Source organism: Opisthocomus hoazin, chromosome 3, assembly GCF_030867145.1.
Source record: "Opisthocomus hoazin isolate bOpiHoa1 chromosome 3, bOpiHoa1.hap1, whole genome shotgun sequence".
NCBI lineage: Eukaryota > Metazoa > Chordata > Aves > Opisthocomiformes > Opisthocomidae > Opisthocomus > Opisthocomus hoazin.
In genome coordinates, this window is record NC_134416.1 from 37,687,645 (window position 1) to 37,700,218 (window position 12,574).

The 12,574-nt window shown below is 40.0% G+C and overlaps 1 protein-coding gene across 1 annotated transcript; it reads right to left on the reverse strand.

The window, feature by feature from the left end:
- Window positions 1–292: 292 nt before the first annotated feature.
- LY96 (lymphocyte antigen 96) lies at window positions 293–6,994 on the reverse strand. The gene is made up of 5 exons (XM_009940512.2): window positions 6,648–6,994; window positions 4,923–5,012; window positions 4,074–4,202; window positions 3,076–3,128; window positions 293–857 (listed from the first exon to the last, which is right to left on the reverse strand). Exons 1-5 carry the CDS (start codon window positions 6,739–6,741, stop codon window positions 756–758), a joined length of 468 nt encoding a protein of 155 aa, XP_009938814.1. The 5' UTR covers window positions 6,742–6,994; the 3' UTR covers window positions 293–755.
- Between the last annotated feature and the right edge of the window lie 5,580 nt (window positions 6,995–12,574).

The following is a 12,574-nucleotide window of genomic DNA, read 5'->3' on the forward strand; positions in this document are numbered from 1 at the left end:
AATGACTATCTGGCTTCTGAAGGAGACAGCTTGTACGGCCTCTGCCCCTCGGACTCTGAGCAAGAGCTAAAAGCACGCTTGGGGTTGCAGTTACAGCTCTGGATATCTAAATTCAGCCATACCATATCAGTGTAACTGGAAACATGTTCTGCTTTGGATGTTATGCATATCAGCTAGTACCACATGACAAATCGTTACTCCTCTGGTTCAGCTCAGTGCAAACAGAGCAGAACATTAGGAAATATCTAAAGAGAACCAGAAAATAAAAGGAGAATAAAAAATATTTCTCAAATTGATTGTACAAACAAGTTTTATTGTTAAAAGAAAAAAAAGAACACAACTGGGTTCCCACATTCAATTGCTGTTTTATTTTAAATTGAGTACTGGCAAGCTTCTGATTCTTGTACTTCAAAACCTCAAAACTTCTTGTATTAGTTTAGCACAGTCTGAGGACTCGGGTTTTTTGTAACTCAAGGAACAGTACCAAAATGCAGTCTTCAGCCTGACATCCAGTCAGTGCTATTCTGTGAATTAATCAGGATGCCTAATTCCCGGAGATTTTGTGCACATTGGCTGAGCATCTGATTACAGCAGTGCTATAAATGGATAGGACTATCCATCATCTAGCTTTCCAGACAGTACATGATGTATTCTACCTCAGGAAAATTAGTGTGCTTATTATTTCGCAGCTCAGTTTCTAGTTGCTTGCAGAAGTGACCTCCGTGTTCTGGAATTATTTGAAACATTTGTTGCATTTAGAAAGGGTCTTGTTTTACTATCATGGTGACATTCAAGCAAACGATCATAGTATTTTCAGAATCATCAGAGAATCCTTGTAAAATAATTGAGTAATTGCCCTAAAACAAGCAAGAAAAAAAAAAAAAAAGTTAGTGCATAATGCTGTCTGCTCTTGTCTAAGTAGCTGCTTAGAATGGTTCTGGTGATTTCTGTTAGGACTGAAAAAGAAAGATTCCCACCGGGGACTGTTCTCATGGCTGTATTCAGACATAAGTGTACATAAAAAAATAATGTTCAATTTTCTTCTCATGACCGGGGTACTCAGGAACAGCATTAGGCTGTGGTCCAGCTTGCACTTGTCAGGGTCTTCTCTCAAACCAGAGTTCTGTGCTCCTGAGGGCACCTGCTCCCCCATCCAGAGCCGTTCTCTTGAGTAACGTTTCTGACTCCACAAACGGGAAGTAACTGAGTTGACAGACCAGGCTGCGTTCTGCAGCAGCAGGCTTTTTGTCCCCGCTGTGAGGCAGTAACCTTACTAGCCCTTATAGCTTGCAGCCAGCAAGGATTTAGTCCTATCAAGATTTCTATTTTCTGCTGAATTTCTGCCACCTTCTTGCCCCAATACCCATATGTAGACCACAGGTAGTTGCAATAACAGCCTCTGTATTTTACAGACAGTCCCAGGTAAATCCTCCAGGCTACACACCACACAGCTTCTGACCAGCGTTGTAACAGAGTTTGTTGTACTGGACAGTGCACCTTTTTGTTTTCGGCTATAAACACGTACTGGGGATTTAGCTGCTGTTCAGCGTCAGTAGTGTTTAGCAAAATCATCAACTTATACTGAATGTATGATGTGAATATATAAAATGTCTGTTTTGTGAAAGCTAAAGCAACCTCATACTATTATTCGTGGCAAAAAAATCCTCCTGAGTTTGGACATGATGTCAAGGTTAGGACAAAGTATGTTAGAGAGCGGAGAGTAGGAGGAAGGACCCATGTGAGAAGAGTGCCGTAGACACTCTTCAGCCCATGATCAAAGTATAACCAGCACTTCTAGTGTGAGGTCTCAAGCTGCCTACGTAAATCACACTGTCAGGGCCCTGCTCACTTCCCTGCATGGAGCAGCTGCTCCCTGACTAGCGAGATACTGCTTGCCTGAACCTTAGCCATGAGCCCAGCTCTGTCAGCCACACTTTCTTGCAGTGCACACTACTGTAAGCGACACTACTTGTGGCATCAGCTCAGCATTCCTTCCAGACCCACCGCTCTGCTCATCCACATCCATCAGTCTGACCCATAAAGCAGCATCAGCCCAGGTTTAGCTGTTGCCTAGCTACCCATCTTCCAATCCTCGCACAGACAGACTTTTGTAGGCACCAGGACAAATGATAGCTTGGTGGCCCTTACTGAACCCAGGTCTTGCCCTACCTTGTTTGAGGCCTGTCACCTTCCTCTTCTGGTATGGCAAACTGGGGATGAGCACTTGGGAGCTGAAGGGCTCTTAGGACTAATCTAAAGACTGGGAGGCTTGCAAGAGTTTCCAGTTCACTTTAAAGGCTATTATTAGGGCTAGTTCCTGGTCTGGCAGAGTCCCATTAGGAAGTATCAGGTCTGCCATAAGCAGCTCATCTATAGGAGGACTGCTTATGGCAGAGGACATTCCTGCCTACTATCAGCTCTGGGGCTGGAAAAGATGCTGGGCTGGAATTCAACACTGTTAGAGGCCCAGGAGCTTTGAGTTAAGAGGAGGCTGGAGATTTTGTGCCAGTAGGGTCTCCTTAGTGACATTTGTGGGGACTGATATGGACGGTAAGGGTAATGTTAGGGTCGTGGGAAGCCTCAGGTGGCTGATGAGGCAGGTGTTGGATGAGAGTGGGCTAACTTGAGCCTAGCACTGCATTGCTTTTACTTTAGATATTGTTATCCCTCTTCAAATCTTTGCAAAGGGTTTCAGGGAGGAACAGATCAGCACACGCAGAGAACATAAAGAACGAAATGGGCAGGAAGAATATGGATGGATTTACTCAAGCAGGTAAAAGGAAACACAATAATTTATCAAACAAGATGGAATTATTAAGGTGACATTAACTAATACTTCCGATCTTTTCTTTTATAAAATAAAGGAGGAATAACAGAGCAACAATAACCTGAGGGCATCTAGCATTTCAGAGGTGCTACCATTCCAGAGTCATCACTTCTAGCATGAGAAAGTTTTCAGATATTTCCTTTTGCTGTTTTCTACAGTTTCAGTGAACAACTCATTCCAGAAAATAAGTACATGTAAGTATGTTATTTTACTATTGTTATTTCTTTGTATAAAATTCTGAAAAGTACCTTTGGGAACTTTATTCTTGCACCTTTAATGTCAAATGCTGCTGCAATTGTTTCTGTAAAACAGAGATAGTTATAATATAAATGGTTACTTAATCATAAAGCCATCAAACTTCCTAAACAACTTCAAAGCAACATGACATATCTCTCAGCAGCACCGCCAATGCCATTCGCTCTTCCAATGATAAAGTCCCCACCTGTTTCTTCTCCCAGAGCTCTATTTGTCTAAACCACATGTTAGAAAATAGGAATTAACCACAATGTTCCTGCAACATCTCTTACAGACCCATCCTACTGTGATAACTCCAATAATTTAACTTGTAATAGGAGTTTAGATGAATGATAACTGAAAAGAGCTGATATTCTTTTTTAAAGCAAGGACAGCATGGACTGTGTATTTTGATGTCCCTCCTGGTCTTTTTGGCTTTTAGTCTGACATCCTGCCTGAATTCTCTGGATCTGAGTCTGTCTCATGTTGATGCTGGTTAGCCCCTACAACAGGATTGACTCTAATAAAAAAAACATTATACATGGGTGTAGAGAATCTCTTTAAAAACCCATCCAGACACTTATGTAAATAAACTGTGTTCTGGATATTAGCAGTGTTCCTAGCTCCTCTCAAGTTCTGTGTGCAGTGCAGTCAAATGCAGTCTTTCCATGTCATGTTAGAGATGATGACAATAAAAGTGTCATAATGAGATGAAGGATATTAGTAATTCAAATTTATGGAGACAGAAACTGCAGTACAAGGATGTTAAAGTGTAGAATTTGGAAACTCCTTATTTTAGTGGGGTTCTGGCACTGGAGAACTGCCCGTTCTGAAGTCTGCTGCCTGCAGGTGGATCAGTCAGATTGTGGAGAGAAAAATCTGTCTGCATGAGCTGATCAATTAGTATTTTCAGCAATCTGCTTAGTGGTGAGAAAGGGCTGGCAGGATATGGCACTGTGGTGGAGGGAACCTGCCAGACAATGGAAAGGCAATGTATGTTTTCCACACTGACCTCCTTTCAGCTTTCCGCACACCGAGTATTCATCGTCGAGTCCACTGCAGAGGACTTCTTTCCAGTGTAGCGCTTTGGCACCATCAAACCAGACGTTGAAGACGATCTTCAAAAAGGTGATGTCACTTCCTGGTTAAGACATTGCAGGTAAGAAAATGATAGCTGGTGGGGAGGAAAATCGTCTATGCAGCCACGCTATTTAGATAAAAAGTAGTTTTCTCCAAAATACAATATTTTTTAAAGACTCCCCCCAAAAATAACAAAAATACATATATTGAAAACTGTCACTTCCAGAAAAACAAAAAGCTGATTTTGAATCAAAAACATCAGTCTTATAAAATATTTGAGTCAACAGTTTCAAAATCTGTTTTAATTTCTTCAGCAAAGATAACAGAGTTCACTCAGCTCCACAGCTAACCCACATTTCCAGCTTCTGGAGCATGCATACTCTTGGCAGAAGTCCTGCCATACTCAGGCAGCCTAATGGTATTCTCTCTCCATAAAAAGACTTGGGTCTTCTTCAGGCCAGAAGAGCTTGTGTGCTGCAAATCTTGTCTGCTGCAAATCTTGTCTGCTTCTTCCAGACAAATGGACGTGCACCCAACAGCCTCAGGTTTGCATGGACAGTGCAGTCAGCACGCAGAGCTCCGGTAACTGCTCCGGCAAATAAAACTCAAACACGCTTATTTCCACAAATCATCATTTCTGTCCATCACAAAAATGTATCTATTCCATTCTTAATCACAGAAACTGATCTCCATTTGGGATTTAGGATGAAGTGTCAGCTTTTTGCTTGTGTTCGCTTTTTTTGCATTGTCAGAATATATTGTCTGGTCAAGAGAGACTCACTTGGAATCCAGGTGAGATAAGTTGTCCAGACGGATCTGTTCATGATGTAGCAAGGTGTCAGATTAAACATGAAAGCATGATCTGTAGAATCTACAGGAAAAGAAGTATTTCATATTGGTAATGTGAATAGGCTTCTCCAGGAAAACAATAAAAATATACATATATACACACTCACAATAAACACATACATGTTTTCAAACATGCTTAATATAAGGCATATGTTATAAAATTGTCTAATAGAAATATCCATAGTAAATATTAAATTATATTATTATACACTTATTTAAATTCTTAGAGGGCAAAACCAATACCATATTTCTTCAAGCAGCAAGAAAACTCAATTATTTTGTTGATGATCTTTTGCACACAAAACCCAGAGGCAAAAGTACCTTTATTTCTCTTTTGAAGTTGCACAAACTTTTTGTTAGCATTAGGCCAGCATGATCCTCTTCTGGAAAATATCCCTACTTCCGCTAACCATGGAATCTATCTATCTGCTGACAACACCTAAAAATGTTTTTCATGTAACAGCATATTTTCCAGGATAGTGTAAACGAACCTTTGAGTAGATTTGCTTTGTGAGTGTCCCACCTAGCATTGTACAATGCACAGTGTCAGATGCAGTGTGATAAAGCATCATACAACCCGTCCCTAATCAAATTTAGAGCCCTTTGGCTGATAATTTAAATTATAAAAAATAATTCAGTGACAAATTACTCAAAAAAAAAGTCATTCAGCTTGCTGTGGGCCTGGAGGCAGGGTGGGGAGGGGGATGGCAGGGTGATTTAGAGAGACAGGTTCTTTCTTGCATTTCGGGGGTTAAAGCAAGGGGCATGCAAAGGGAAACTGGCTGTTGGTAACCAGCAAGTCAGCTTCTCATCTCCGATACAAGCACGCACAGGAAATGATGACAGGGAAAAGGGCAAACTGAACTCATTGTGGTCTCAAAGTTTTGGTTTGCAAGCCTACGTACAGCCATTTTTACCCTTGTCAAATTTTTAACGTGAATACTGAAGTAAAGCAAAGTACCCAAAATAAGCATTTCCTCCTGTGCCTTAGTTTCTATAGCTATTTTACAGGCGATATGCACTAGTCATGCACACAGATTTTAAAAAGTCGTAGGCCTTTCCTTGTGAAGTATCATGTCCTCAAAAGCCCAGCTTCTGGCCCCTGAGCCTGCATGGGCACACTGAGCCTGTTCAACATGGACATCACCAAGGTGCCATGTTGTTGCAGAACCGATCAGGAAACTCAGTGAACTACACAGATCCAGCAGCCCACAACACAAACACGGCAAGAAGGGACACACTATGTTGTCCCAAAGCCTGACTGAATACCACATTCCTCCTTCTTTTTCCGTATAGTTGAAGCTTTTCATTGTAACACGTTGGTTAAATCTATGTGGATAATTTATACAATACAGTACTTGCAAAACAAGTTTAAATCCCTTACCTTCTAGCTTTTCCTGAATCAAAACATGCCGGCTTTATTTGGGAGTAAACTCCTCTCTTAGCTGCTGTAACCAGCATTGTTGTAATATTTACGCCTATGCAGTAAAATTCTTATAATAGGATAATTAATGACAGAAATATACTCCAGATGAACTTCTTTTTATTTTTCTGTATTGACCAAAAAAACAAATTGGAAGAAAGTTCACTCTTCCTCAGACTACAGTAATTATTGTGCAAACACCAGTAAGAAAAGAACAAGCTATTTTCTACTTACCACAGAAAGTATATGATATTTCGAGTTCTGACGACGTACAAAGAAATACACTGACTCCAGGGGTGAATAAAATGAAAAAAATAAGTTCAAACATAGTTACTTTTTTGGCTCAGTATTTGGTGGCATAAAACTTAGTTTTGGGGAAAGAGGAACAAAAATTCAGCACAGTAATCCTCAGTCACATGTCTTCAGGGAATATTTGGTTATTTTGTCAAAGTCTCACCAATCTTAATGAATTCTACTGCAGCACTATCAGTTATCATCTCAATAAATTTTGTGAAGGAAAAGAATTTCTGCCCTTGTTGTTATACTTTCCCCAGACAATGGAGCTCAAGCCACGTGAAAAATGAAAGAGAAAACTGCATAAAATAGGGAAGTGAGGAGAAGTAAAATTATGATTACCAGAAGTACGTAAACAGCAAGTTTAGTTGACTCACCGGACGTAACATTTGTTAAGGCATAATTTCAAACACTCACAGAGTTTCCTGTACCCAATAAAGAAGAGAAAAGTCCACAAACGATGAAGAGCAAGTCCACTCATTTATTGATATGGTAGTCAATAAGACCACTAGTCTATTGATTCGGTAGTCAATAACTCTCACAAGCCTTCAGAATGAATTTCTTACAAAGCCCACTGTGCTTAAAGAACATGCTGGTGCTCTGGAGGAGTGTAATTAGATGATGTATTTCCAACTGGTGGTAAGGACGGGAGCTGAATGCAACCATCTGACATGTTATTGAGCAGAACCACAATATCCTGCACGATGTCAGCTACCATCTTCAAAGCTTTACTTATCACAGTTATACTTCTCATGGAAAACAATCTTAAAAACCCATAAAATCACAACTCATGAGTCCAGCACCCCTCTAAGCCCTTTTCCCACACTTCTCCCCACAGTCTGTGCTGGAGAAGCTGTGTGGCAGAGTTTGCCCAAGAGCAAGGAGCCCAACTGTTGTGCCAGGGCAGTGTGCAGGCATGGGTCAAGGCGGACACCGAACCCGGGACAATTAACAAAAGCTGTCAAGAAGTTTCTGTAAGAACACAGAATCTCCCTGTCACAGCTGAAGATTGATTAGGAGACTGATTTTAACCCGAGACATTGAAAACAGTCTAGGTTGCAGGTTTTGATACTCAGTTTGAAACACTAAAATAAAAATTCTTAAAGCACTTCTGGCATTAGATAGAGCCCCTTCTTTCTGTCTGTTAGTGCAATACACAAATAATAACATATTTTGCCTGTATCTATTATATCAATTTTGTGGACTAAACTGGGTCAGCTTTTACTGCCCAAACCCAGCAATATTGCTAGTCTCAACTACAGAAACAGATCAAAAAACCCTGTAACAACTCATTTAAGGGAGCACAGTCACCATCTAACTGACAGGAAATACAACTACTTTTTTTTTCTAAATACAATAAAACATGACTTACGGAACTTAATCAGATTATTTGCTCATGAGTTACCTACTTGAATTGTATGCATGTCTACAGGCTTCTCTTCGATCAGAGACTGTTTGTTACGAAAAAGAAGCAGTATATGCAATAGACAGGTATTTGGCTTTGTGCTAAGCAGGAGACTCCATAAAAATTACTTACAACAAATATAACTTAATCAATTGTTCTGACTCCCCACTTCCCATCACAGTGTCTAAAGCTTTTATTCTCACAAAATCTGTGCACAGCGGGGTAATATTGTACTTGTTACAAAGGTAAAGTAGCAAAAGATTAAGAAATTGGTGTTCAGAAGCCCAAATGTGTAGCACAAAAGATAATTTAGGAATAGCGATATTGCTCAAAACCATGAATGATTGCACCCAGAAGATGGGGGAGATGGGGAATGTTCACATACTAGTTAAGGAAGGTAAGAATAAAATTAGAGGTACTGAAATGTACTAACTAATGAGTTAATACATGTGGTAATTAATGAAAGAAGATAAATATTTGAAAATTAAATATGGCTAGAGAATTCTCTTTAGTATTTCCAATCTTTCTGCAAACCACAAGACTGGCCTGACAGAGTTCAATACTGAAAGAAACATCTAATATTTGGCTTTTAAGTGCGAATTCCAAATTATACAGCTTTCCTGACAGATCTCCAGAGTACATACATCACACACAGATTTTTGCTGTTGTTTAACAGGATGCTATAAAATATATAAACCCTTTGTGACCATAGCAATAATACTGTTTGGTTACAAAATGGCCAAATTTAACTTAAAAATGGTAAAATATGTAGTGAAATTGAAATAAATGAGGAAGGCTGTAATAGTTGGAAAAAAAGAAATGGAGTAATGAGACAGCCACTCAGGAGTGATGAAACAGCCACTAAAGAAGAGCTACCTTGTGCATGCACAGTCAAAAAAAGGTTCCTTTCAACCACAACGCCATGGCTACTGGTGTGGAGTCAGTCTGTCCACCAAGAAGCCAAGCCAGCTTCCCCGCCGAGCCTTCTGTCAGTCCAACAGATTTAGCAAAAGCCACAGGTCAGTTTGAAGCAGGCGTGAGACTGCACTGACTGTACCCTATTGACACATACGATGACCGGGCTGAAAGGGTGCCTGTCCCTCTGCAGCCAGACTGGTGCTCGCTGCGCTGCACAGTGCGTTGGCTGGCTGATGTACTCGTGGGCAGACTGGAAAGAGTCCTGCAAATTTATATGAAAGCTCTTTTAACATAAGTGAAGACAGGCTCTCTGCTGAACTCCTTGACTTTCTAGACCTGGTTCAAGAAATAGGTGTTTTTTTCAGATACTTGCTGCAGTAAATATATAGATGAGGAATGAGTCCCCCCTGGTGGCTTAGACAGACTCATGGGGAAACCTCTGTCCTCTCCTGTTTCTTCTTGCACTTTTATTGTACAGGTCAAGACTATTCCAATGCTTTAAAAAATCAGTGTAACTAGACTCCATTTTAAAAGGATCTGGCTGGTTAACGGGAAAATAGGAACAACAAGTGCTACCGGTGTCAGGGCTAAAATATCACTTACAACCACCATTACAAAGTCTACAACCTTGACCATTGTGTCTCATCAAATTGGCCTTAAATCAAAGTAACCTCAATCATTTTAAAATCTTTTCAGCAAACTCAGTTTTAGATTGCGGCTTTTGATGCCTGTATTGATGCCATTCATAGAAGTGACCTCTTGTGATGCTCACTGAAGCCCCAAACCAGTGCTCTGTGGGTGTGAGGAGTCTGCTTTGTCCCTTTCTAGTCAGTATGAAGGGCACTGGAAGGGAAGGACATAAACTTCTATATATTTTAGTTTTACTAAATACTCTTTTTTATTGTAATCTTTTTCTTACATACTCTGATCCAGAAGGAAGGTAAAAAAGAGAGAAAGAGAAGTGGAAAGAGCTACACAACAGTGTTACTCCACTAGAGATTTGTGACAATTTACTTCATTTATTCTTAAAATCCTTTGAAACTACACTTAGTAGGGACCAACCCTCATACCCAGTTAACAGTACACTAAATACAAGCCTAGATAATTTAGGACTTAGAATCAGAGAATCATAGAATCAGAGAATGCTTTGGGTTGGAAGGGATCTTTAAAGGTCATCTAGGTCCAACCCCCCTGCAATGAGCAGGGACATCTTCAACTAGACCAGGTTGCTCAGAGCCCTGTCCAACTTGGCCTTGAATGTTTCCAGGAATGGGGCCTCCACTACCTCTCTGGGCAACCTGTTCCAGTGTTTCACCACACTTCATACCTATGACTTCTTATTTTTTCCGCATCTGTCATGCTAAGGGTAGAAGTTTAACTCCAAGCCTCACCAATTTGTGGTTAAAATCCTTAAACTAACTTATGATATTTGTATTTTCTTTCTCAATACATCTAAAAAGTGATTAACTTACTTGTTTTTCAAAATAATCACTTTGTATTTGGATTGTTGGCTGCAGTTGAGTACTTTGACCAGATAAGCACTTCTAAGTCACTGAGATCTCCCTCGGGAAAGAATTATAATTTACATTATCATAATATCCCATCACAGAAAAATAAGTAACAGTATACTAGTACAGCAGAGGAAAGTCCTCCTTTTCAAAGTGCAAGTCAGAGAGAATGAAAAATTACGTCCTAGTTCTTGGCATGTACCAAAACCTCACGTTAATGGAAAACTCTTTTATGATGTTAAACCCATTTATTTAATAAAGAAAGAGGCAATAATAATTTAATTTTGCCTTGCAGGACCATTTGTGACAGTTTTTGAACTAGGTCTTTTTGCAGCTGGAAGCTGTTTATTACATCTTATCCTGGGTTTAGGGTTCTGCTGAAGACTCTCCAATATAAAGGGGCTATATGTAAGGCATGTATTTGCAAAACAAAACACACTTGGCAATCAACATCAAAAATAGAAAACTCTAGCAATTCATGAGTAAATCTCCCTTCTCAAATCCTCTTATCCTATCTTTGGCAATGTTTATAGTGGAAGTAGAAAGTCAAGCCCCAGGATACTAGAAAGTTGTAGAGGATTCAGCTCCTCTATATGCGGCTAATGAAGTACTTGAGGGTGCCGGGGGAGTCTGACCCAAGTGCAGCACACCAGCACGTAGCCAGTGGTGCGTTGGTAGCATTTGAGTAAGAAAGCAAATAGCTGTGGAAAGAAAAAAAAGTGATGTGCTTTATTCTGAATGTATTTTTTTTTCAGTGTTGTATGCACTTTGGCATAGTGGTTTGATTTGAATATAACACATTAAACCATTGGAGGCTATTAAAATGAAGTAAATACACACCAGGTGGTATCCTGTGGAAACAATCATGTTGGAAATTACTCTCTGTCTGCTGCCAGTAGGCTTATGGTTTATTCTTTCCAAGCCAAGTTTAGGATTGAAGCTTATAGTTATACTCGAAAGTATATATTAAACCATTAAAGTTGTCAAGGAGAAAGCTGGGGGTGAAGGGAGAAGAGAGACCTACGTCCTACCTGAGGCTGACAGAAAGCACACCACAGCCACACTGTCCACCCTGGTATTCCAGACATGGAGACAGCGGGACAGGCTTAGCTGCTGTTTGCTCTTGTTCTCTGTTCTCCCCTGCTTAAAATAGTGCTCGCTGAAATCTGTATAGCTGTGGGATAATCTTATTATAGTGGCTCCAACTTCCAGCTAGCACACTTGTCCCATTTCTCAGGGGGGCTGCAGCAGGCTGTGTTGTGCACGGGGCACGAAAAAATTTGTGGTATGACCACAGAACTCCAGGGCAACTGAATTGCAGCAGCTTACCAAGTTTCCACCTATTAAGTTAGACTGAGCAATTGTAATAATTCACATGTGTGCTCTTAATTTTTACAGCACAAACAGAATTTCATGAAGTTTCCATCACCTAAATGAGGCTCTCGCAGTACTGTGCAAAAATCTACACAGCTTTTCTTCATCTTTGCCAGTGTGATTACTTTGGTTTGTAATAAAGCAAGCTCCAGCGAAACTAGTTACCTTCTGATTCCAGAGAGTGTGGTTAGGAGTGTGAAGTACCTCAGAGCTTCAAAGATCTCTCTTTAAAGTATCAAAGGAGGATAATTTTCTCATCAGAATTTTTTACATTTGCAAGAAAAGGTTGAGGGTTGTGGGATAATTTGATTTTAAAAATAGAATTAAAGAATGACAAAAATCATTGTATTTCATAATTAAGAACAGATAGGGACTAATGAAAAATACTGTGGACAAAGCCAAAAACTTGAGAAAAAGGGAGAAGGACACTGGCAAGAGAACAACATGTAGTCAACAACCAGAAGGAAAAATCTGCACGTATCCTGTCTGTTTTCTTAGGAAAAAGAGAAGTAATCTGTGACCTTCTGTGGAAGCTCTTAAGGCTGACAAGATATAGGAAGCAAGTGTCTAGGAAAGAGACTGGAGTCGTATCATATGTTGATACTCTTCATACCAGATTGAGTGAAACTGGTACCAGAGTAAGATGCAAAACTCAGCTGAGA